At 45.7% G+C, this 25,576-nt stretch overlaps 1 protein-coding gene across 2 annotated transcripts in view; it reads right to left on the bottom strand.

The window, feature by feature from the left end:
- Positions 1 to 25,576, bottom strand: part of rassf3 (Ras association domain family member 3) — a 213,967-nt gene that overhangs the window by 55,011 nt on the left and 133,380 nt on the right. Inside the window, exon 1 of one of the 2 annotated variants that reach the window (XM_043709950.1) lies at positions 24,238 to 24,821. The exons of the other annotated variant lie outside the window; for it this stretch is intronic. Within the exon in view, the coding sequence (XP_043565885.1) occupies positions 24,238 to 24,360 (123 nt within the window). The 5' untranslated portion in view covers positions 24,361 to 24,821. Of the gene's footprint in view, positions 1 to 24,237; positions 24,822 to 25,576 lie in introns of those variants that run through there. 2 annotated transcript variants of the gene reach the window in all.

Below are 25,576 nucleotides of genomic sequence, written 5' to 3' on the forward strand. Positions count from 1 at the left end.
GGCAAGAACTGCTTCGATCGAGTAAACGATTACTATCAGAAGCAGTCATTCATGTAATATTGAGCAAGAGCAGCAAAGCCTGAAAGATTATGATCTGCGTAGTGGGGAGTATGATGGAGGACAGTAAATAAAGATTCCGGTGTTGCTTAGCAACAAGACCTAGTCCTCTCCAACAGCCCCAAATGAAGATAAAAGATAAGCTTCTACGCAACATTTATCAAGTGATGTTCCATACATTTGAAGTGAGATTATAGATATTGCACCCGAACCACCATCTGTAAACACACACTGTGTAAACTGAGGTACCTCAGACATCTCCTAACATACATGTGAAGTCTGTAAAAACACACAATCCTCTCAGACATTTCCCCTGGAGATACGCCCATACAAATACTTCACAGGACAAACGCCTTGGGCACAGATCCACATTCGGAAATTTTTAGGACAGGTGACCAAAAACGTCATCAAAGAATTGGCTTTTAAAGCTCCCAAAACATTGGGATTGGATGGCTGGCCAGTGGTGGGGGAGTGGGAAGTCAGGGATACATAACAGCTTAGCTGTAGAGGAGCATAGTGAGTGTACAGAGCAGGAGAACATTACAGAGAGATACAGGGGCGAGGCTGCACAGGGAGCTGAACAGTATAGAAGGTCATGGCGTACTGGCTTTTATTGGTAGAGGAATTGAGTTCCGGAGTCCTGAGGTCATGATGCAGTTGTATAAGACTCTGGTGCGGCCGCATCTGGAATATTGTGTGCAGTTTTGGTCGCCATACTATAGGAAGGATGTGGAGGCACTGGAATGGGTGCAGAGGAGGTTTACCAGGATGTTGCCTGGTATGGAAGGAAGATCGTATGAGGAAAGACTGAGACACTTGGGGCTGTTTTCATTAGAGAAAAGAAGGTTTAGGGGTGACTTGATTGAGGTGTACAAGATGATTAGGGGGTTAGATAGGGTTGACAGTGTGAACCTTTTCCCGCGTATGGAGTCGGGTATTACAAGGGGGCATAGCTTTAAATTAAGGGGGGGTAGATATAGGACTGAAGTTAGGGGTAGGTTCTTCACTCAGCGAGTCGTAAGTTAATGGAATGCCCTGCCAGTAGCAGTGGTGGACTCTCCCTCTTTATGGGCATTTAAGCGGGCATTGGATAGGTATATGGAGGATAGTGGGTTAGTATAGGTTAGGTGGGCTTGGATCGGCGCAACATCAAGGGCCAAAGGGCCTGTACTGCGCTGTATTCTTCTATGTTCTATGTCATCACAGATGACATCACAGGTTTTAATACTCCTTCCTGTTTCCAAAAGGACAGGTGGATTTTATTCCAGGCAAGCAGGCTGGGATTTCCATATAGAGTTACAACCAATTCCTTTGAAAGGCCATTTTGATAAATACCACCAACTTGAGCCCGGCAATATTCCATAAACAACAAAGTAGCCAACTTGAACACATCCAGCTGATTTTAGCAATGGTTGCGTGTCTCATAGAATCCCTACATTGCAGGCAGGGGCCATTCAGCCCATCAGGCCCCCACTAATCCTCTAAAGGACATCCTACCCTACCCCCAAAACCCTGCACTTCCACAGCCAATCCACCTAACCTGCATGACTTTGGAAAGAAACCAAAGCATCTGCTTCACACAGTCGCCCAAGCGTGGAATCGAACCCAGATCCCTGGCGCTATGAGGCAGCAGTGCTAACCACTGGACCACCCGGCCTCCCACCTCTCAGCTGGTACCATCTCATCTGTAAGACAAGACCTCTGGATGTGGCACTCTGTTAAAAGCATTGCCAGAAGAAATTACCTAATAGTCTCTGTTTTCTTTCCCAGCAGCAGTGAAGGAACAGTGATGTAGTTCTGAGTCAGAATGGATTGGGAATTGGGAGGGGGAGCTGCAGGTGATGGTATTCCCTTGTATCTGCTGCTCTTGTCTTTCAAGACTACAGAGGTCACAGATTTGAAAGGCACAGTCAAAGGAGCTTTTGTAAGTTTTTGTTTATTTCGTTCAGAGGATGTGGGCATGTTCCAACACGTTGTGACTCACACCCAGGGCAGGTAAGACTTTTTGTTTTTATTTGTTCATGGGATGTGGGCATTGCTGGTTTGATCAGCATTTACTATCCATCCCTAATTAACCAGACAGTAGCAAGGAGTGAACTACATTACTGAGGTTCTGGAGTCACAGAGTCAAGAGTGTGGTGCTGGAAAAGCACAGCAGGTCAGGCAGCATCCGAGGAGCAGGAGAATCGACGCTTCAGGCAAAAGTCCTTCATTAGGATGGGCTTATGCTGTAACACTGATTCTCCTGCCCCTCGGCTGCTGCCTGACCCGGCTGTGCTTTTCCAGCACCACACTCTCGACTCTGTGACTCCAGCATCTGCAGTCCTCACTTTCTCCTGGTCTGGAGTCACACACAGACCGGACCAGATTTCTGTCCCTGATGGAGATTAATGAACCAGATGGGTTTTTAACCAAGAAGTGACAATGGTTTCAAGCTGTTCTTTTTAAAATTTAAACTCCTTTTTTTAGAAAATAAAATTCAAGTTTCACCATCTGTTCCGGTGGGGACATTAGCTTGGCCTCTGGCCCAATGACACTCCCACTGTCTCTCCATCAAAGTTGGAATCATAGACTCCTTACAGTGTGGAGGAAGGCCATTCAGCCCATTACATCCACACAAACTCCTCTGAACAGTACTCAGACCCACACCTCACCCTACCACTATACAGTGTTTCCCTTGGTGAAAGTGAGGACTGCAGTTGCTGGAGATAAGAGTCAAGATTAGAGTGGTGCTGGAAAAGCACAGCCAGTCAGGCAGCATCCGAGGAGCAGGAAAATCGACATTTCGGGCAAAAGCTGTTCATCAGGAATCCCTTGGCCAATCTACTTAGTCAGTACACCTTTGACCTGTGGGAGGAAACCCACACAGACGAAAAGCAGAATGTGAAAACACCACAGAGACAGTGACTCAAGAGTGGAATTAAACCCAGGTTCCTAGCACTGTGAGGCAGCAGTGCAGTGCACGGAGCCAACATGCTTTTGCAGCAGCTCATTATGTAGAGTATATGATATACCCTGCTGTCAATCTGCACTCTTTCATGTTGGGATGTTTTGCCCTGAATGGTGTGTTTTGAAGCTGCAGTCACACAGACAAGTGGGGAGGATTCTAATACACTCCTGACTTATGCCTTGTAGATGATGGGCAGGTTTAGGGGAGTCAGGAGGTGAGTTACTCACCACTGAATTCTCAGCCTCTGACCTTCTCTGATGGGAACTTTATTGATGTGGCAAGTTCAGTTCAGCTTCTAATGTTTTCATTTGGTTCTAGTTGTGCTGAATATTTGAAATCCACATTACTACCATGTCAAAAACATAATTTTGAATACACATCAATTTATGAAAAAAGCTAATAAACAGCAGAGAGCCAGGCTCAGAAAACCTCTGCATGGTGTAATACATTTATTTTAGAACCACCTCAATCACCCACCCACACCCCACTCCCAAAAGGACAAATCTCAAATGTCATCATTTAGCAGTTTCTTGTTATGTTTCGCAGGAAACACCTTGTTTCCTCTAAAACTTCAAATGAAGAGAAACTCAAGAATCCCCAGCCTTGGAGCAAACACTCCGGATTTGCTGTTCCTTTGACTATTTCTGGTCCGTACATTCTAAAGTAGCAACACAGGAGCCTGTGAAATGCAGAAGGAATATCTGTGCTTCAAAGGTACTGATCCAAAACCAGCAACACAAATACAGACTGAAACATTGCTGAATTTTGAAGAAAATGCTTAATTTTGTTTGAGAAGCAATAACACTTTGGGGAAGGTACTGGTGTGGTAGAAATATCCCCAGGCTAGAGGCTAATGTCCTGGTCACAGGTTCAAAACCCACTGTTGTAACTTTAATTTTAAAAATCACACAACACCAGGTAATAGTCCACCAGGTTAATTTGGAAGCACTAGTTTTCAGAGCACTGCTTCTTCATCAGGTGGTTGTGATGAAGCGTCGCTCCGAATGCTAGTGCTTCCAATTAAACCTGTTGGACTATAACCTGGTGTTGTGTGATTTTTAACTTTGTACACCCCAATCCAACACTGGCATCTCCAAATCTTAATTTTAATTGTTATGGGGACCCATAGAGCATGGAAACAGACCCTTTGGTCTAACTTGCCCATGCCACCCAGATATTACAAATTAATGCCGTCCCATTTGCCAGCATTTGGCCCATATCCCTCTAAACCCTTCCTATTCATCCATATGCCTTTTCAATACTTTAATTGTACCTACCTCCATCACTTCCTCTTGCAGCTCATTCCATACACGCACCACTCTCTGCGTGAAAAAGTTACCCCTCAGGTCCCTTTTAAATCTTTCTCCTCCCACTTTAAAACTATGTCCTCAAGTTTTGGACTCCCCTACCCTGGGAAAAAGACCTTGTCTATTTACTCTATCTAGCCCCTCACGATTTTATAAACCTCTATAAAGGTCAGCCTTCAGCATCCAACGCTCCAGGGAAAAAAGCCCCAGACTATTCAGCCTCTGTCCATAGCTCAAACCTTGCCACCCCAGCAGCAACATCCTTGTCAATCCTTTCTGCACCCTTTCAAATGTTGTGAAATAGAAACAGAAAGCATTGTGGGGAATTCATTGAGTCCAGAATCATCTATGGAGACAGGAACAGAGTTAACATTTCGAACCTGATCGGACTCTGCTGTGGAGTCCATCGCCCTCAAAATGTTAACTCTCTCTCTAACTGTGCAGGTGTTGCCAGACCTGCTGAGTTTCTCTGGATTGTCTGCTGATATTTTTTGAAGATTTCCAATATCCCCCAATATTTTGCACTTCCCACTTCTGCCCTTCCTTGGATGATGCTGCTCAGCCTTCAAACATTCCCTCAAACAAGAGGGGGACCGCAGTTTCTCTTCTGAGCGATGGTACCTCTGACAGTGCAGCACTCCCTCTCCAGTGTGTGGGAAGGTCAGTCACAGTGTTAGTGCTCAAGCCTGCAGAGTGGACACAAACCCTCTGACCCATAGAGTCATGCCGCACGGAAACAGACCTTTCGGTCCAACTCATCTGTGCAGACCAAAACTGAACATGTCCCATTTGCCTGCGTTTGGCCCATATCCCTCTAAGAAGACAGTGAGGTCAGCAGATGCTGGAGATCAGAGTTGACAGTGTGTTGCTGGAAAAGCACAGCAGACCAGGCAGCATCCGAGGAGCAGGAAACTGCCTGACCAGCTGTGCTTTTCCAGCAACACACTCCAACTCTGATCCCCAGCGTCTGCCGACCTCACTGTCTCCTAGTTGACTTTAACCTTACTGCGAAGCCTCTTCCAAGGATGCCTTTCCTGCTCCTCAGATGCTGCCTGACCTGTTGTGCTTTACCAGCAACACATCTCAACCCATATCCCTCTAAACCTTTCCTATTCATGTACGTGTCCAAATGTCTTTCATTTCAGAGGGGGTGCTACCCCAGGGGTTAAGGGTGGCCAATAAAGCCAGGGTTCTTACTCGACAACTGTGCCCGGGCTCTGAAAAGCAGATCTAGGTTTAAACCACTCTGCTGATGCAGCTGGACTCGAGATTTAATTGCCTTTGCTGGCACACTGCCAATACATTTCTCAATATCTTGGGTGCAACTCCACTTGAATGTCTGCTTTCAGACAGTTGGGAGCAGATCGAGTTACTCCGCTCCAACGTCGTGCATAAACAAATGCCTTCGGTGGCCGCTGTTCCTGGTGACAGATTTATTACTGCTTCGGCAAAGGAAGAAGGGCTTGCATTTGTATAGCACCCACCATGACCTCCATTCCTGGAAAAGACCTTCACAGCCACTGAAGGACTTCTGTTTAGTTGTCATTAAAGACAGCAGTCAGGTTATGCACAGCAAGCTCCCATAAATGATTGTCGATTTATTTTTTTTTTAGGTGATGCTTATTGGGGAGCAACTGTTGAGAGAAACCCCCATCAACACAGGGCTGCAGGATTTTCTACACCTGCCTGAGGATGAAGACTTGGCCTCGTTTAACATCACGTCTGAAGAGGCTATGAACATAAGTTGTTGGACTGGGATTTGTCTATGTGAGTGAGTGAGTGAGTGAGAGAGAGAAAGAGAGAGAGAGAGAGAGAGAGAGACAGCGACAGCTATGGAGCACAGCTGTACATTTGGCTCAATGTGCTGACCCCACAGCCAGTGGTAACCAAAGTGCTGCAGACGTGGGTCTAGATTCAGAGTCTTCACTGGGGCCGGGGTCCGTGGTGGGTGAGGTTTGAGAATAAACAGTTTTCCCCACATTCATTCCATTCTCCGGGGAATGAAGGTCTACATGCTCTCAAACAATGGACAAATAATGAGACAGGGACTAATTAAGTCCATTAGGATTTGCCAAGTCAGTGGCATGTTCAATAGGGGCTGGTGGTGGCTCTTGTAGTGTGGTGGTAGTGTCCCTACTTCTGAACCAGGAGACCCAGATTCACAGTCCTACCTGCTCCAGAGGTGTGTAATAACATCGCAGATAGGAGGTAAATGTAGGAGTATGGGTCTGGGTGCTATACGCTTCGGCGGGTCGGTGTGGACTTGTTGGGCCGAAGGGCCTGTTTCCACACTGTAAGTAATCTAATCTAAATCTAATCTAATCTAATCTAATAGGTTGATGTAAGAATATCTGAAATGGCTCAGTTTATGATTGTGGGTGTCTATTAAGATTAGATTCCCTACAGTATGGAAACAGGCCCTTCAGCCCAATGAGTCCACACTGATCCTCCAAAGAGTAGCCCACCTAGACCCATTCCCTGACCCTATATTTACCCCTGACTAATGCACCTAACACTATGGGCAAATTAGCATGGCCAATTCATCTGACCTGCACATCTTTGGACTGTGGGAGGAAACCAGAGCACCCTGAGGGAACCCACAGAGACACAGGGAGAACGTGTAAACCCCACACAGACAGTCGCACGAGGGCTGGAATCAAACCCAGGTCTCTGGCGCTGTAAGGCAGCAATGCTAACCACTGAGCCACCATGCCACCCCTGCTCAGCTAACTGTGATTAGAGATGCCTTGGGTGGACACTGAAACCAGCAGCTAGGTACATCAAGCAGATGTTTTGTGACTGCAAAGACATTTTCGAAGTGCTTATAAATAAAGTTCCTACCTGCATGGTTATAACCTACAGTGCAACATTCCGGTGCATTTGTATGTCCTAAAACACATCACCTGGAGGCAAATGTGCAGCAACAGCTCGCACTCCCAGCAGGTCAAGAGGTAGTCTCCAACAGTTAGTATTTCAAAGGGTTAACAAACATCATGAGTAACGCACTAAAGCTTGGGGCAGCTGCCACTGTCTAAGGTCTTTTTGCCGAAGTTAAATGGGGTTCCGTTCAGTTATTAAGCCTCAAATATATGTAAATTTAGTCTTATATAATTAAAAAATGCCTTGCGTTTGTTTGTTGAATAGTCAAACTCCAATATTTGCTTATTTTCTTTGTATGTTACTGTACAGAACTGAATTTCTTTCGTGACTTTGTATGTATCTTTTTTTTTTACAAATAAAGTATATTTTTGCAATTAAAATAAACATCATGAGTGACACTGTTAGCATACAAATGCCAGACTGTGACCATCTCCAGTTGGAGACAATCTTACCACCACTCTTGTGGAACCCTTGTGGAATCAAGGGTTATGGAGATAAGGCAGGAACAGGATACTGATTAAGGATGATCAGCCATGATCATATTGAATGGTGGTGCAGGCTCGAAGGGCAGAATGGCCTACTCCTGCACCTATTGTCTATTGTCCATTGTCTATTACCACCACTCCTTGACATTCAATGGTTTTACTGTCCCTGCATCTGGAGAGTATCATTGACCAGAAACACACTGGATTCGTGACATAAATACTGTGGGTACAACTGCAAGTCAGAGGCTAGGAGCACTGTGGCACCTCCTCATTCTCAGGGCCTGTCCACTCAGGAGTGTGATGGAATACTCTTCACTTGCCTGGATGGGTGCAGCTTCAACAACACTCAAGCAGCTTGACTCCACCCAGCACAAAGCAATCCACTTGATTGGCACTACACCCACAAGCATCCATTCCCTCCATCACCAACGGTCAGGAGCAGCAGTATGTACTATCTTCAAGATGCTTTGCACAAAATCACCAAAGATCCTTAAACAGCACATTCCGAACCCTTGACCACTTCCATCTCGGTCAAGGGCAGTAGATGCGGGCAAACACCACCCCCTGCAAGTTCCCCTCCGAGCCACTCACCATCCTGACTTGGAAATATATTGTCATTCCTTCACTGTCACTGGGTCAAAAACCTGGAACTCCCTCCCCAACGACACTGTGGTCAACCTACAGCACATGGACTGCAGCGGTTCATGAAGGCAGCTCACCACCACCTTCTCCAACGAGGGATGGGTGATAAATGCAGGCCCAACCATCAACACCCATGTCACACAAGGAATAAAAAAACAGATAAGCAAATCAGGACACAAAGGACTAGGAGGAGTGATGGTGCATTTTACAAGTTTTCTGAATTGTTGTTCTCATGCTATGGTCAATACAGTTAACAATAGTGGCTACTTATGAGAAACTATCAAGTATCTGGGTATTTCAAATATAATGTAAATAGCTATTAAGTACTCGGAGATAAAACGGTGCTGTGAATGAAGACTGAACCTCTCTTTTGCAGACTTTTAGTGAGAGCGTCCTTCTCCACTTTGTATCATGAACTGAAGACCGCTTGCAATAAGAAGCAAGGACTTAGCTCATCTACCTGGGGGCTGTAGACCCCATTCCATCCCATGGTCTTCTGCTGGAGGCTGAATCCTAACATTTAAAAAGTGTGATAAACATTGGAAGGGCTCTTGCATGTTGAAATTCCCTTTGTTACTTATCCTCCAGGCTGCTGTGCCTCGCAGGGTGAAAGACACTCCATCTTCGAGAGGCCCACCCACCGTCCCTGATGAAAGGGACATCTCCGTGAAATCCTCAAGCCCACGCCCACCACGCTCTCAATCACCATCGTCCGAGACCCCAAAACAAATTACAGACACACACACAGACACAGGCACGCACACTGACACAGGCACAGGCACAGGCACAGGCACAGAGACACAGAAATACACACAGACAGACACAGGCACAGACAGACACAGGCTCAGGCACACAGGCATACACACTACATACACAGACACTATATATATACATGCACACAGTCTACTATGAGTGCCTCACAGTGAGTACAAATAGATGGGATCCATTTGTCTTGCAGCTGGTCTATTGATACGGCCAAAGTCTTGACCGAGATGGGAATGCAGGGGAGTGGCACACTTTGTTCTCGCTCCCTTGACACCAATATATCTTTCTTTAAAAAGCCTCTGCTTTCAGGAGGAATCGCTGAGGGAGGGATTCACCGCTTTTTACTGGATATGGTTCTGCTTCTTGCACTCTGCTAGTTCCCACAGCAAACATCCAGCGAAACAGCAAGAGCCAACATTGGAGGGTTCTCACAAGGCAGAGCGGGTTCACTGAAGCCAATCTTGGCTCACGGTCAGCAGGAAGGATCCCCACATTAAGACCCAGGCCCTCAGTGAGGTTTGACAGGCACAACAACAGTGTAATGCTCAGGCTGGGCTAACCACCATGGACAGGGTGAGGGGTCACGATGGTGGAGGGTGGGACAGGCTACCAGGATGGCAGTGGCTGAGTCACATGGTTTTTTCAGTATGGAAAGAGGCCCCTCAGCCCATCACGTCTATGCCATCCTTATCCCACTCACCAGCATTGTGTCTGTAGCCTGTATTCCATGGTGTTTCAAGCCCTCATCTAAATACTTCAACAGTGTTGCTGGAGCTCAGGCCTTGATGACCCTCTGAGGGAATGAGTTCCAGATACTCCCCACCCTCTGGTTAAAAAAAATCTTTCCTCAAAGCACCTCAAAACCTGTTGCTTAAAACAGTGCTATTTTTGTAAGCCCCAGAAGATCCATGCACAGGCCCTAATCAGTTTTGGGCTAAAATGGTACTCAGCTTCCTTACAGCTCAGAAGAACCTGATTTCAATCTTAAGAAGGAGGTCCATTATCTGTATCAGGTAAGCACTTTCAACACCTCACCTTCTCAAGATGGAGCCAATTGCAATGCGGAAAGAGCCAATCATATTCAGACAGATGAAAACTGACCCTGGCTAATGGTGCTCACTGCCCAGCCATTGAAATCCTTGTTAGTAAAGTTGGCAATGCCAAACATCTGTCATTGGTTAACTTTCACCAAGTTTGGCCTCCCATTTATCATCGCCCTTACATTTTGCTCAAGACTTTTTCAAGTTTTCTCCCGGGTTTTACAACTGCCTTCAGACAACAGCATCAGTGGAATTCGTGGGTGACAAAGGGAGGGATTGAGGTACAGGCAGAGTGTGTTGTGGGGGGGGGGGGGGGTGAAGAGAGGAATTTGTACAGTCTACTCACAATTCATGCAAATCGCCATGGAGACCGGTGAGGATGTATTTAAGAGGGAGGAGGATCAACACCAGGAGAGAAGGGAAAAGAGAAAGAGAAGTGTATTCTGATGGGGATAGATGGAAAAGGGGATGGGAGAAAGCTCACATGCAGCAAAAATACTAGCATAGATTCTTTGGGCTGAAGGGCCAGTTTGAAAAGCTGATATGACATAAGACTAGAAACTATTCCCTTGAGGCAAGTGTAGTCTTTAGAACATTCCCAACAGTTGTGTTGCTCACTGGCTGCCAAAATGTTCTTTAAGCATAAACAGATTTGATGAAACTGTCGATAAAACTGTAACAACGTGAAACGACAGGGCCCAGCAAGACTCTGGTTTTGTGTAGGTGCGGGAAAGCAAGCCCCCAGAGCCTGGGGGAGGAAGCAACACTGGAAAACTCCTTTTCTCGAAAAGTTTAGTCTTCCCTTCAGATCTCACTGCAAGTTTGCATTTCGCCAAGTGACAAAAGCACAAGGCAGTTGCACACTGCGGTTAGTCACAGGTAAATAATGCAACAGGTACCATCAGAATGCATTACAGAGTTTTTTTCCATTCAAACTAGATCCTCTTGCAGACAGATTGGCAAAGTGTCCATGACCACAACAGCACATTGCAAATTCAATGCGTCTTTCTCACAAGGTTCCATTGGTGCCATTGAGAATAGCAACAGAATGTTACAGAGGATGAGCGTGTGGCTGGAGGGATGGTGCAGGAGGGAGGGCTTTACATTTCGGAGGCATTCGGACCGTTTCTGGGGGAGTCGGGAACAGTACAAGTTGGATGGGTTACGTCTAAACAGGAATGAGACTAACATTCTCGTGGGGAGACTTGCTGGTGCTGTTGAGATGGATTTAAATTGGATTGGCAGGGGAATGGAATCCTGGCAAATAGTTGAAACAGGAGAGAAGCTTGAGATGGAATTAGGAGCTAAAACACCAATACATGAGTCTGGAAGGCAGAGGAAACATCGGCTCAACAGGAAAGTAATGTTAATGAGACTAAATGGAATATGTTTTAATGCAAGCTTGAGGAATGAGATATATGAGCTGAGAACATAGATAGGGAGTGTGGGACCACAGCTATGACTGAGATTTGGCTAAAAGATAGACAAAACTGGCAGCTCAACATTCATGGCTACAGGATATGTAAATGAGATAGCGGAGGGGATAGAAGAGGCATGGGAAGAAGGAGTTACATCAATGCTGCTTGGTTTGGTGATGTCCTAGTGGTGTTCCCACAAAACTAGTAAACTCGGAGAGCCTGGGTTCAAATCCCACCATGACAAGTGGAATTCAATAAGTGACCATCTTATGGTCAAGCTGTTCCTGATTGTTATAAAAACCCAAATGCTTCATCAATGTTCTTTAAATAAGGAAATTGCTGTCCATACTTGCTCTGGCAAATATGTGACTCCAGACCCACAGCAATGTGGTCGGACTCTTAACTGCCTTCTGGGCAATGAGGCATGGGCAGGAAATGCCAATGGAAGTAGAAGAAGAGCGAGGGGGAGTGGATCATGGCATTGCCAGCTGATATGAATGTATGATTACATTAGCCCCATTCTGCCTTCTCTAGTCTCTGGTTAAAATCTCTCTTGCAAGTTATTACTGAATCGATTTCTGCACCTTCAGGCAGCACATTCCAGACTGTAACATGCTCTGTGTGAAACATTAATCCCTCTGAAGTCAACTGCTCAATCCACAGGCATCAGGAATGAACAGCATTGAGGCGGCAGGTAGGACTTTGGCCAGAGTCTGTGACGGGGCTAACCAGGAATGGAGCCAGTTCCAACAGGATTTGCTGCTGCCATTCATAAAGCGATGGAATGAAACCCCAACGCCACCAATTGTACTAACGTGTTCAATTGCTTGGCAACCTCATTCTCCTGTAGAGTAGAGTAATCACACACCCTGCTATCAATCATCACAAGCAACAAACAAAAGAAAGATGAAGCAACTACGTTGCTGGCGTCTCCAGGATTTACCGTTGCCATGGAGTGTATGCCAATGTGAAAATCAATACAAGGTGACTAGCGCCATTGGTAACAGGCTCATTGGACACAGGCTATTTTTAGCTCTGCGCCTCACACGCAGTTCAATAGGAGTTTTCTTTTCCCTTGTGTTCAATAAAAAGGCTACCCTGAGGCTTCTTCAGTGTGTGGCAGTGCTAAATGAAAACCAGACTCGCTTCCTCCCTACCTAAACACCAACCCACCCCCAACTCCCACCCATACCAGAACAGCCCAGAGGCAGGAGCTCCCCTGTGACTGCTTCAACAGCAGCAGGATTATGCTGTTCAGCCTCATAAGCCTTCCTCGTCCACCAATGAACTCAACCAATGATCTGATTGTGGTCTCAACCCCACTCTCCAGTCTGCCCACCATAACCCTCATCTTCCATGTAGCTCAGAAATCTGTTACAGCCAAAATACTCAATATTGCTTTCTGAAGAAGAGAATAACAACACTAATGACTAATTTAGGAACAGGAGTAGGCCATTCAGCCCATCCATCCTGCTCTGCCACTCATTCTAAACATGATTAATCAAACACATTCCAATGCCTTTTACTTGCTCCATCCCCATAACGCCGTGTCTCAATGGTACTCAGGAATCTATCAATTTCTACCAATACCTGACAGAGCCTCCATAGCCCTCTGTGATAGAGAATTCTAAAGGTTCATCACCCTTTCAATAAAATAATTTCTCCTCATCTCAGACCTAAATGACACACCCTTATTTTTAAACAGCGCTCCTGGTTTTTTGACCCCCCCCCAAACAGGAGAACCATCTTATCTACCTCTGCCCTATTTACTCCTTGAAGTATTTTCAATGAGATCACTTCCTGCATAAATCTGTGAAACTCCAAACAACACACATCCAGTTTGTCCAGCCTCTCTTCATCGGACAGTCCCGTCACCTTGGGAACAAGTCTGGTAAACCTTCATTGCAACCCCTCTATGGCAATAATAACATTCCTGAGACCCAAACCTCCAAGCTCCTATGCAATTCAATCAAGACTTCACTACTTCTGCACTCAAATCCTTTTGGAATAAAGGCCAACATTCCATTAGCCTTCCTAAAAGCGGACCAGAATACAAATGCAGAGATGTACTGCTGAGGCTATGTAAGACTCTGGTCAGATTGCATTTGGAAGACTAACAGCAGTTTTGGGCCCCACATCTAAGGAAGATGAACTCGGAGGGGGTCCAGAGGAGGTTTACAAGAAAGATCCCGGGGATGAAGGGCTGATCATATGAGGAGCGGTTGAGGATTCTGGGCCTGTACTCGATGGAGTTTAGATGGAGGGGTGATCTGATGGAAACTTACAGAATACTGAGAGACCTGGATACAGTAGACATGGAGAAGAGGTTTCCATTCGTAGGAGAGATCAGGGGGGATTCTGGATTAGTGGTACTGGAAGCGCACAGCAGTTCAGGCAGCATCCGAGGAGCAGTAAAATCGACGTTTCTGGCAAAAGCCCTTCATCAGGAATAAAGGCAGAGAGCCTGAAGGGTGGAGAGATAAGCTAGAGGAGGGTGGGGGTGGGGAGAAAGTAGCAGAGTACAATAAGTGAGTGGGGGAGGCACAGCCTGAAGGTGAAGAGACAAACTGAAATGAGGAGGAATTTCTTCAGATGGAAGGTGATGAATCTGTGCACCTCATTGCCTCAGGAGGCTGTGGGGGTCAAGTCTTTGAGTGTATTTAAGACAGAGATAGCTAGGTTCTGGATTGGTCAGGGAATCAAGAGTTACAGGGAGAAGGCAAGAGAACAGAGTTGAGAAACATGTCAGCCATGATGGGCCAAATGGCTTAATTCTCTTCCTACATCTTATGATCTTATTTCCTCCTGGCCTGCCACGTTCAATGGGAGAGCCCTTATTCTGAAACCGTGCCCTTGGTTCTGGGTTTACACCGGGAACTGAAATGTTGTTGTTTAACCTCCATCCTGTGGACCTCCCTCCCTCCTCACCTTCCCAAAATCATATGTTGTTTTTAGATGTCTCTTATTCTTCTGAATAACCAATGAGCACAAACTCAGCCAAACCTTCCAAAACAGTCAGCTGAGGAAATTTCACCTGCTCTGAAAGTCCAGAAGATAAAATGGCCACTCCGCTGATAAAGGGGCAACAACAGACTTTCAAATTTCAAATCACTGGCTTAAATCCCAACATCATAGAAAACAGCGTCAATTATACAGACTCGCTATAAAGTCAATTGCCGAACTGACTTGGAAATGTATCATTGCCCATTCACATCACTGGGTCTAAATTCTACAACTTCCTCGCTAACAGTCTTGCAGTGATTCAGATATTTTCTGACCAATCTGTTCAGAGATGTTTATATATATTATATACTGTATATTTTTTAGATTAGATTAGATTACTTACAGTGTGGAAACAGGCCCTTCGGCTCAACAAGGCCACACCGACCCGCCGAAGTGCAACCCACCCAGACCCATTCCCCTACATTTACCCCTTCACCTAACACTACGGGCAATTTAGCATGGCCAATTCACCTAGCCTGCAAATTTTTTTTTTGGACTGTGGGAGGAAACCGGAGCACCCGGAGGAAACCCACGCAGACACGGGCATAATGTGCAAACTCCACACAGTCAGTCGCCTGAGGCGGGAATTAAACCGGATCTCTGGTGCTGTGAGGCAGCAGTGCTAACCACTGTGCCACCGTGTCACCCAATCCTATTTTCTAATTTATTGCTGGACTTTGTATTTCTTTATTTTTCTAATGTTTTTCCCCTAAGAATCTGTAGCTTCGTGGCGAAGATGGCACCATAAACGGTGACTTGTAAACTTTACACTGCACTCATGTGAGTACGTGTGACAATAAAGTTAATTCAAATTCTACATCTCTGTAGCAGGTGGAACTTGAATCCAGGCCTAACTGAAAACGTTAGATTACCTGGGGAAGATGGGTAATAAATGCTGGCACGTATTCCAGCAGCAATACTGCTTCCAATTTCAATGAAACAAAAAAATAGTGCACATTAGAAATTTGGACCTCCAGCATCACATCTCCCCACCTCAGACTTTTACAGCACAGAATGAGGCCAATCAGCCCATCATGTATGACAGAGATCTGACTATACTAATCCCTCTTTTCCAGTCTGTGGCTCATAGCCCTTTAGGCTATGGCAACGCAGGTGGATATCCAAACGTTACGAGAGTTTCTAACTGAACCACCCTTTCAGACTCCCCCCCCCACTGTGGTGTTGAGAAATATATTGTTGTTGCCTTCATTTAATTGCTCATTTTCAAAACTGAACTTTTCAGCTGGTAGACTTACCCTGGGCTAATCCCAGTCTCATCTTGAAAGTACTTGGTTGAGACAGAAAGTGTTGGGGGTTTCACTTGTAGGCTAGAATTTCCCATTGCATTCTCAGGATTCCCCTGCCCATGGCCCTGTCATTCATTGGTGCTTCCATGCAATAAGAAAGGAGTATTCGGTGGCCAGCAGTGTCAATGAGCGGTTAGGTTCGAGTGGGATGAAAAAGATTTGCCAAAACAGCAATTGAGTGCTTGTGAACAATTTTGAGACTGTGAGGTGTGAGATTTACGTAACAAGTTTTTCTCCCCCTCCCACCTCCTACTCAGCGCAGAGAGTGGGATTTTCCCACCTGGACTTCAAGATTTGTCGAGTACTAGAACAGGGCAACAAGAAATGAAACGACAGAATAAGCCCAAAGACTAAGAGTAGAGAGGTTGAAAGCAGAGATCCGGCCTCGGACGACTGTCTGTGTGGAGTTTGCACATTCTCCCTGTATCTGCGTGGGTTTCCTCTGGGTGCTCCGGTTTCCTCCCATAGTCCAAAGATGTGCAGGCGAGGTGAATTGGTCATGCTAAATTGCCCATCGTGTTAGGTGCATTGGTTAGAGTGAAATGGGTCTGGGTGGGTTACTCTTCGGAGAGTCGGTGTGGACTGGTTGGGCCGAAGGGCCTGTTTCCACACTGTAGGGAATCTATTCTAATCTAATCATAAAGCAAGGGATAGCTGGAAATACAGCACAGTGGAACATGACCTGGGACTCAGTGTGGCCATAGGGAACAGAGAGAGGGGGTGTGCACAGTAGTTTGTCATCATCACCCCTTTTCTCAGGCTTCACTCACAAAGGCCATCGTCATGGCACCACTAAACTCGCCAGCATCTTATTTTCCAAGGTTTTGAAGGTACATCGATTCTGAAGAGTCAGAGTAGATTCAAAATGTCAACTCTCTACTGATGCTGTCCGACTTGCTGAGTTTCTCCAGCACTTTCTACTCCTTTCCTCCTTCATCCTTTTGGATGAGAAGGTAGACTGAGGCCTTGCTTGCAATTCAGCTCAAACTTTCCTCCACTTTGTGATCTAAAGTGGATTTTTGGGAATGCCTTTAATATAGCTAAATATTTCCATACTCTCAGACACATATTCACAATCTCAGATACAAATACACACACACACACAAACATAAACTCACACGCTCGGACAAAAACTCAACACTCACACACAAATTCATACACAAACTCTCACACGTACATGCACACAAGCACATGCATACAGAAACTCAATCACACACAAACACACAGACAAATTTTCACACAAATGCACACTAACTCTCATATGGAGAGACTCACACTCACACACACAAACTCACACTTGCACACACAAACTCACACTTGCGCACATACAAATGTACACACATGCAGCCAAACTCTCACAAATGTACATTTTGCACACAAACTCTCACACACACTGAAACTCACACCAGCACACACAAAATCACACTAGCACACACAAACTCACACTGGCACACACAAACTCACTGGCACACACACAAACTCACAAACGCACACACATATAGCAACTCACACTCATACACACAAACTCACACTGGCACATACAAACTCACACTCACACACAAACGCATACACATATAGCAACTCACACTCGTACACACAAACTCACACCTGGTCACCCAAACTCTCACATACACAGGTATAAACTAGCATACACACAAAGACATAAACTGACACTGTGTAGAAGGAAGGATCAGTAAGGCAGGTGAAACAATGGTTTGCAACGTATCTTCAAAGAACAGAGAGCAGGAACATTTCAGTCTAGTGATAACGAAGCAAAGCTAAGTGCAAATGGGGATAATAAATGTGAAGACCATCCTGATGACTTTAACTAGGGAGTGAGCAGCAAATGCCTGTCACTCAATGTCTGATTTCTCTGCCATGACAGGAAATGCCTTTTCTCCCACTTGGAACCACAACGCAAGGCTGAGGATCATTCCTAGTAAGTGGTCTTCCAGTGAAGCTAATTGCTCAGCTCTGTGCTAACTCATTTCCACTGGAGCCTCATCTTCCCTGTAATTATGGGCACTGTTCACCATCTGGATGCATGCGTGACTTCAAAAAGCTCAGACAACAGTTCAGCCTTTCCACCGAAAACACAGAAAAATGTCTAATTAAAGAGGAAGCCACAGTGGAACTGAGTGATTTATATCTGAGTTGCAAGACACAGCTTCTAAAAGGAACTTCAGAGGAGTCACACACAGGTAAAAGCTGCTGTTTAGCTATCTGTTGTAGGATGAACATGACACCTGGAATTAGCAGGACCCCTGATTAAAATCAGTTTTCAAATGAAGTTCCCCTTCCCCTCCCGAATTCCCATGCTAATTCACAGACCAAACCATTATGTCCAAAGTTTTCTCAGCTGGTTCCTTGCATTGGGTAAGATGAGCCAATGGGTGCTAGTCATTGTGGAAGTAGGCCATTCAACCCATCAAGTCCATGCAATCCTCTGAAAAGCATCCCAACTAGACCCACCCTATCCCTGCATTTAGGCAAACGTGAGGACTGCAGATGCTGGAAACCCCCAGAGTTTAGATCAGAGTGTTGCTGGAAAAGCACAGCAGGTCAGGCAGCATCCGAGGAGCAGGAAAATCGACGCTTCGAGCAAAAGCCTTTCATCAGGAAGGCATTTCCCAAGGCTAATCCCTGGACATCACGGGGGCCATTTAGCACAGCCAATCTACACATCTTTGGACTATGGGAGGAAACCCACGCAGACACAGGGAGAACGTGCAAACTCCACACAGACAGTCACCCGAGGCTGGAATTGAACCTGGGTCACTGGCACTGTGAGGCAGCAATGCTAACCACTGAGCCACCAATGCATTCCTAAAAGGAACAATACAACTCCATATCTCATCACCGTGGAATGTAATGCTGTTGAAGTTAATTTGTTTTTGGGATGCAGCCCAAAGCAGTATTCATTGCCCATCCCTCGATGAGGAAATTCGGGCTTAATGTATGGAAATTTCTACACTGCAGAGAGAAAACAAAATCAAACAAACAACCATAGCATCAAAACGCAGGAACAATAAGGATATGAAATCATTCTCATGAGGACAATCATTAACCCCCCCCCCCCAAGCAGTGTTCAAGGAAAGTGAGAAGTGAGTATGTTTTTATCCGAGAGGCATGAGCATTTGCGATGCCAAGCCATGTGAGGCTATGTGCCACATGCTGGGAAATGGGATTCAAATCATTCGCTGGTTGTGTTTGACCATTTTTCTGTGCTGTAGGTCTCTATGACTCCGAGAGTAAAGTGCTGCTGATCCTGACTGCAGTTCATGTGCACTTAGCCAACCTTTATTCTTTAATATGACTCACCTTCAGTGTTAACAGGGGTTTCTGACAGTGGAAGCCCCCCCACTTCCCCTTCAAATCAAACTTCAAGAACAACTTGCTCCCATTTAAACTTACCTTGATGCAGTGCTCCAATAGAGAGAGCCTAATGCATGCTCAAGCAACAGCCATGATTTGGAGATGCCAGTGTTGGACTGGCGTGTACAAAGTTAAAAATCACACAACACCAGGTTATAGTCCAACAGGTTTAATCGGAAGCACCAAAAGATAGTGTGGCAGGGTGGCTCAGTGGTTAGCACTGCTGCCTCACAGCACCAGGATCCCAGGTTCCATTCCAACCTTGGGTGGAGTTTGCATGTTCTGCGTGGGGGTGCTCTGGTTTCCTCCCACAGTCCAAAGATGTGCAGGTTAGGTGAATTGGCCATGCTAAATTGCCCATAGTGTTAGATGCATTAGCCAGATGGAAATGGGACTGGGTGGGTTACTCTATGGAGGGTCAGTATTGACTTGTTGGGCCGAAGGGCCTGTTTCCACACTGTAGGGAATCTAACCTGGTGCTGTATGATTTTTAACTTCAAGCAACAGCAACATTGTTTGAGCAGAACCCTCCAGTCTTTTGGACTCAATGTTAAATTAACACCTTTCCACCATAACCTCTGGTTTGGGCTTGTCCAAAGTGTGTTTTTTGTTGGTGCATTTTTGTTGGTTTCTTTCTTTCTTTTAACCCTTTGTGTTGGATTCAGATGGCTGCTATAGAGCCATTGACACCTCATTTGTACTTCTTTCTTCCTTTATTGTACCATTACCACTCTCTTTAGCTTTTGCATCATGAAACCTTTTGTCTGTTAATCGCTTCTGGGCTCCACCCTACTCCAGCCCTTCCCTTTCTGTTTTTTACTCTTTTAATGGTATGTGGGTGTCAGTGGCAAGGCTAGCACTGACTACCACAAGGGCTTGCTCAGACTTTTAGAATCATAGAATGCCTACAGTGTGAAAACAGGCCATTCGGCCCAACAAGTTCACACCGACCCTCTGAAGAGTATCCCACCCAGACTCATTTCCCTGCCCTATGACTTGACATTTCCCCGGACTAATGTACCTAACCTACACATCCCTGAACACTATGGGCTGTTTCCCATGGCCAATTCACCTAAGCTAAAAGGAGCACCTAGAGGAAACCCATGCAGACATGGGGAGAATGTGCAAACTCCACACAGACAGTCGCCCGAGGCTGGAATCGAACCCGGGTCCCTCACGCTGTGAGGCAGCAGTGCCAACCACTGATCCATCCTTTTGATTTGATTTATTTATTGTATTTTGTAACAAAATATGCGTGATAATGAAAAGTGTTGGATAGTGAGGCCACTTTCTGGCACCATCTTAAAACACAGAAAAATAAACAAAACACAGAATATAAAGGCAGAAAAGTAAAAAACAAAGTTAGTGAAGTGTCAACACACTGTTGCGGGTTTGGAGTCACGTGTAGGCCAGGCTGGGTCTCCCAGCATTCTTGTTTTCCTCATTCCTTCATGAAATGTTGGCGCCACTGGCGCAACCAACATTTGTTGCCCATCTCTAAATGCCACAAAGGAGTGGCTCGCTAAACCATTTCAGAGAGAAGTTCAGAGTCAAATACATTGCTGTGGATCTGGAGTGCCATGTAGTCTAGATAAAATGGCAGATTTCCTTCCCTAAAGCACTATAACAATTGACGATGGGTTCACGATCGAGAGTGTGGTGCTGGAAAAGCACAGCAGGTCAGGCAGCATCCGAGGAGCAGGAGAGTCGGCGTTTCGGCCAAAAGCCCTTCCTGATGCTGCCTGACCTGCTGTGCTCTTCCAGCGCCACACTCTCAACTCTAACCTCCAGCATCTGCAGTCCTCACTTTCTCATTGTTTCATGGTCACCATTGTTAAAAGTCATCCTTGAATTCCAGGTGAACTGAATCGAAATTCCATCTGCTCCTGCGGTGAAATTTAAATCCATTGCACCGTGACCGTCTTTCCCCCCTCCCCCACCCATACACCACCACCGTCACCTCCCATCTCCCATGTCCTCCCCACTTTAGCCTGGGTCTCTGGTTTACTGTATCAGTGACACAGCCAGGCACAACACATCTTCCCTGAGCTGAAAATGTCCACACAACAAGTCCACACTGACCCTCTGAAGAATCTTCCACCCAAATCCATTCCCTATTATTCTATGTTTACCCCAGACTAATGCACCTAACCTACACATCCCTAAACACTCTGGGCAATTTAGCGTGGCCAATTCACCCATATCTGCACATCTTTGGACTGTGGGAGGAAACCAGAGCACCCGAAGGGTACCCACACAGACACTGGGAGAATGTCCAAACTCCACTGAGCATTTCCAGCAATATTCTTCTTTAGCTTGTATTTATACAGTGCCTTTGATATGGCAAAATATCCAAAAAGGAACACAATCAAATAAAATGCCAAACAGTGACATTAGTAGCAGAGGTAAGAAATGTCTCAATGTAGGTACAAACGTGGAGAGATTTCAGAAAGGAATTCTAGAGGTTAGGGTGTAGGTGACTGAAGGCACAAACAGGTGATATAATGGCTCAGTGGTTTGCACTGCTGTCTCACAGCACCGGGCCCAGGTTCGATCCCAGCCTCGGGCGACTGTCTGTGTGGAGTTTGCACATTCTCCCCATGTCTGTGCGAGTTTCCTCCGGGTGCTCCAGTTTCCTCCCGCGATCCTGTGCAGGTCAGGTGAATTGGCTGTGCTAAATTGCCTATAGTGTTCAGGGATGTGTAGGTTGGGTACATTACTCAGGGGTTAAATGTAGGGGATAAAAGCAAATTACTGCAGATGCTGGTATCTGAAAGCAAATGAGAAAATGCTGGAAAATCTCAGCAGATCTGGCAGCATCTGTAAGGAGAGAAAAGAGCTGACGTTTTGAGTCTAACTGACCCTTTGACCCAATGACCAGGACTTGGTACCTGGAATGGGTGTGGAAACTGCTGGAGTTTCCACTGATAAAGAGGGATTTATAAAACTAACAACAAGATGTAAAAAAAATCACGATGTTGCGTAACAGAGGGTTAAATTGAATCAGCAATCACAATATGAAAAATCTGGAGTCCCACTTCTGATTTGATTATCTCTATAGCAATAGTTTGACGCAGGTCAATGTCAGTGCTGTGCCTGCAGGCACTATCCTTACTGGATATTAACAAGAGGGCCCATCTTCATATTCTCAAGAATATATTACTTGGATATAAAGTATTAGAAAAGTTCCAATTTCCTTAAGGAACATTCCTAACTCAACCACAGATCATTCTTTCTGCTCTGTGCACTAAACCTGCCCCCCAGTACAGTACTTGGCCCCAGTGTGTTATCTCAGAGAGACCTAATATGGTGCAACATCCACTCTGCCTTTGTTTTCTGATTGCAGGACGCCCTTTGTCATGGAGACCCTGAAAGATTAGCACGCCTTAAACTGTAGACAGTACACTGTGACAATATCTTTTCCAAAGGATAGCCAATTACAGACAAGCAGCAGCAAAAATCTTGAGTCGCGTGAGGGACAATGTAACCTGCAGTTTAGTTGGAGTCACATTACATCAAAAATCCAGAAGTTCAATAGCCTTTATGTCCTTTACCATTGGCCTTGACTAAAGCAGTGATACAATGAATGATTCAATTTATATTTGTTTCTAATTTGTATCATAAAGATCAATAAAATGTGCGACAAGACAAAATACAAGGTCAACCCTCCTGTGATAATGTGACATCTACCCTCTCACTGAGCAGCTTAGTGGTTAGCACTGCTACCTCACAGCGTCAGGGACCGGAGTTCGATTCCAGCCTCTTCCTCCGAATGCACTGTACTTTGAGACTGTTATCTAAATGAATGGTGGAGCAGGTTTGAGGACTGAATGCTTCCCATCCCAGTTCAGCCACCTGCTGCATGTTGGAGCCTCAGCAATGGGTTGGATGGGCTAGCGGTGCCTACAGAACTACATTCTAACATGAACCAAACTCTTGGGAGTGGCTCAGTGGTTAGCTCTGTTGTCTCACAGCACTAGGGACCTGGTTTAATTCTAGCCTTGGGGGTGACCATCTGTGTGGAGTTTGCACGTTCTTCCTGTGTCTGTGTGGGTTTTCTCCCACAGTCCAGGTTAGATGGATTGGTCATGCTAAGTGGTGTATAGTGTCCAGGGATGAGTGGATTAACCAAGGGAAATATAGGGTAGGGGTGGGACTCTTTGTGGGATGCTCTTCAGAGGGTGGGTGTGGACTCAATGGGCTGAATGGCCTACTTCCACATGGTAGGGTTCAAAGATTCCTCTCCAAAGGAAGAGTAAAAGAGTCATAACATCACAGAAAGTGACCATTCGGCCCATGCCAATGGAAGAGGAACAGAGTCCCCTCTCCCAACCTGAAACATTAACTCTGATTTCTCTCCACAGGTGCTGCCAGACCTGCTGAGTGTTTTCCAGCAATTTCTGTTTTTGCTTCTGATTTCAACACCCATTTTCAGTTTTTCAATTTTATTTACGCCTTAACAAAATACCTTGACGATCAGATCTGATGTGAGGACTCCAGATTCTAGTAAAGGGCTTAATACCAAAACGTACACCCTCCTGCTCCTCGGATGCTTGATGACGGGGCAGCAGTTCGAGAGTCTGTGATTTCGAACAAACCTATTGGATTATAATCTGGTGGCGTGTGACTTCTGACAGCAGTCCAACACTGGCACCTCCACATTACATTCACCACAGCAATAGATCTGTGTGTGGACAACCCCATCAGCAACTTTACTGCACTTGGGAGAACAGAATGCCACAAACAATGACCACCAGTTATGTCAGATAATAAAATATTTCCAGTGCACAGCCAGATGCCAGAAAAGGCACCAAATCTAGTCATCGAGGAGGGGCACTGTTCAAACGCTGTATACTCCCAACACAGTGTTGCTGTGTCATTAGCAATTGTTTTAAAGAAAGTGTGTATTTCACCCCTTTACCAATTGTTACACCTCATCTGCAAACCTCCACCCTTTCTGCCAAGTTTGCCTTCCAGTATATAGTTTCCAAAGAAACACTGCACTTACTTGATCAGGTTTGGGTTTAACTTGAGGCTTCTTGAAGAAGGAAGTTCTTGCAGTGAAGAAATATTCTTCAGAGTCCTCTTCCCAACTGCTGTACCCGCTGCTCATAGTGCTAGTCCACGTCATCTGCAATAGGTTCCTTCTACCAGCTCTCTCTCCCTCTCTCTCACACACACACACAAGCAGCAGCAGAAATTTACAATATTCAGGGCTAAATCCAAGGCAGTTCCTCGTGCAGTTTCCCCTCTTCGTTCTAAGAAAGGGATTCAGATCCGTGCCGTGCTGTCAACTCTCCCCAATCCAGGAGGAATTGGCGTCTGGCCGATTTTAGGTGTTGACATTGTACATTAAGTCCCTCCTCTCTCTCTCTCCAATATTTCTCCCCAGACTTTTCGACTCTGAACTCTTAAGGCAAAAAAAAGTCTCACTTCGTACGAGAGAGAGAGAGAGAGAGAAACTGCCTGAGCAGCGAGTTAACTATTTTCTGAACGCTGGAGCTGACTGGTGCTGTACAATAAATGATTTGTTGGCAAATCAGACGTTGTAACTCGGCAGCTCACACCCACAACTGTGAGGGGTGAAGTCATTACTGACCAACCCTCCGTCAGTTTCTGCAACTCCACTGCAAATTAGATTTCCTGTAAATCCAGCACCGGCTGTGAAAAAAATAAAGCCACCCAAACCCGGAATGAATCAGTTGACAATAGGGTGTGAGAAGGACCTGTAATGTTTGTGTCCATTGTAAGGCAAAAAAAGACAGGGGTGGAGATTGTGCTAAATTGACTGAATCACAATGATACTTAATCACCACGGAGAAATAAAGAACGAGTTTCAGTCTCTCCACTCGGTGCGACTTAATTTTGTTTTGGTTTTATGGGTTTCTCGGCAAAGTGGTTGTAGGATGTACAAATCTGACAAGGTTGATGCTCGTCCAGCAAGGACACCCTTTCGTGACCGTTTGAACTCACAATTCATGGTCATCTTCAAGGCCCCTGATGTTCTCAATGCAAACTCCCCCGGGTCTCACTGAAACTGACTACACACAGACACATTGAGAAAAACAAGTGATTGGTTTGTTTTCAGTGGATGGGTGTGGGAGTCTGATAAGGGAGAGTTTGCCAGATCCCTTCTCCCTTCCCCCGGATCTCCCCAGAGCAGCTCACCGACCCCCTCCCCTTTGTTTTTTTTAGATTGGATTCCCTACAGTATGGAAACGGGCCCTTCGGCCCAACAAGTCCCCACCAACCCTCTGAAGAGTAACCCACCCAGACCCATTCCCCTACCTTGTATTTACCCCTGATTAATGCGCCTAACACTGTGGGCAATTTATGAGGAGAAAGTG

This window comes from Chiloscyllium plagiosum, chromosome 19 (genome assembly GCF_004010195.1).
Source record: "Chiloscyllium plagiosum isolate BGI_BamShark_2017 chromosome 19, ASM401019v2, whole genome shotgun sequence".
In the NCBI taxonomy this organism is placed as follows: Eukaryota; Metazoa; Chordata; class Chondrichthyes; order Orectolobiformes; family Hemiscylliidae; genus Chiloscyllium; species Chiloscyllium plagiosum.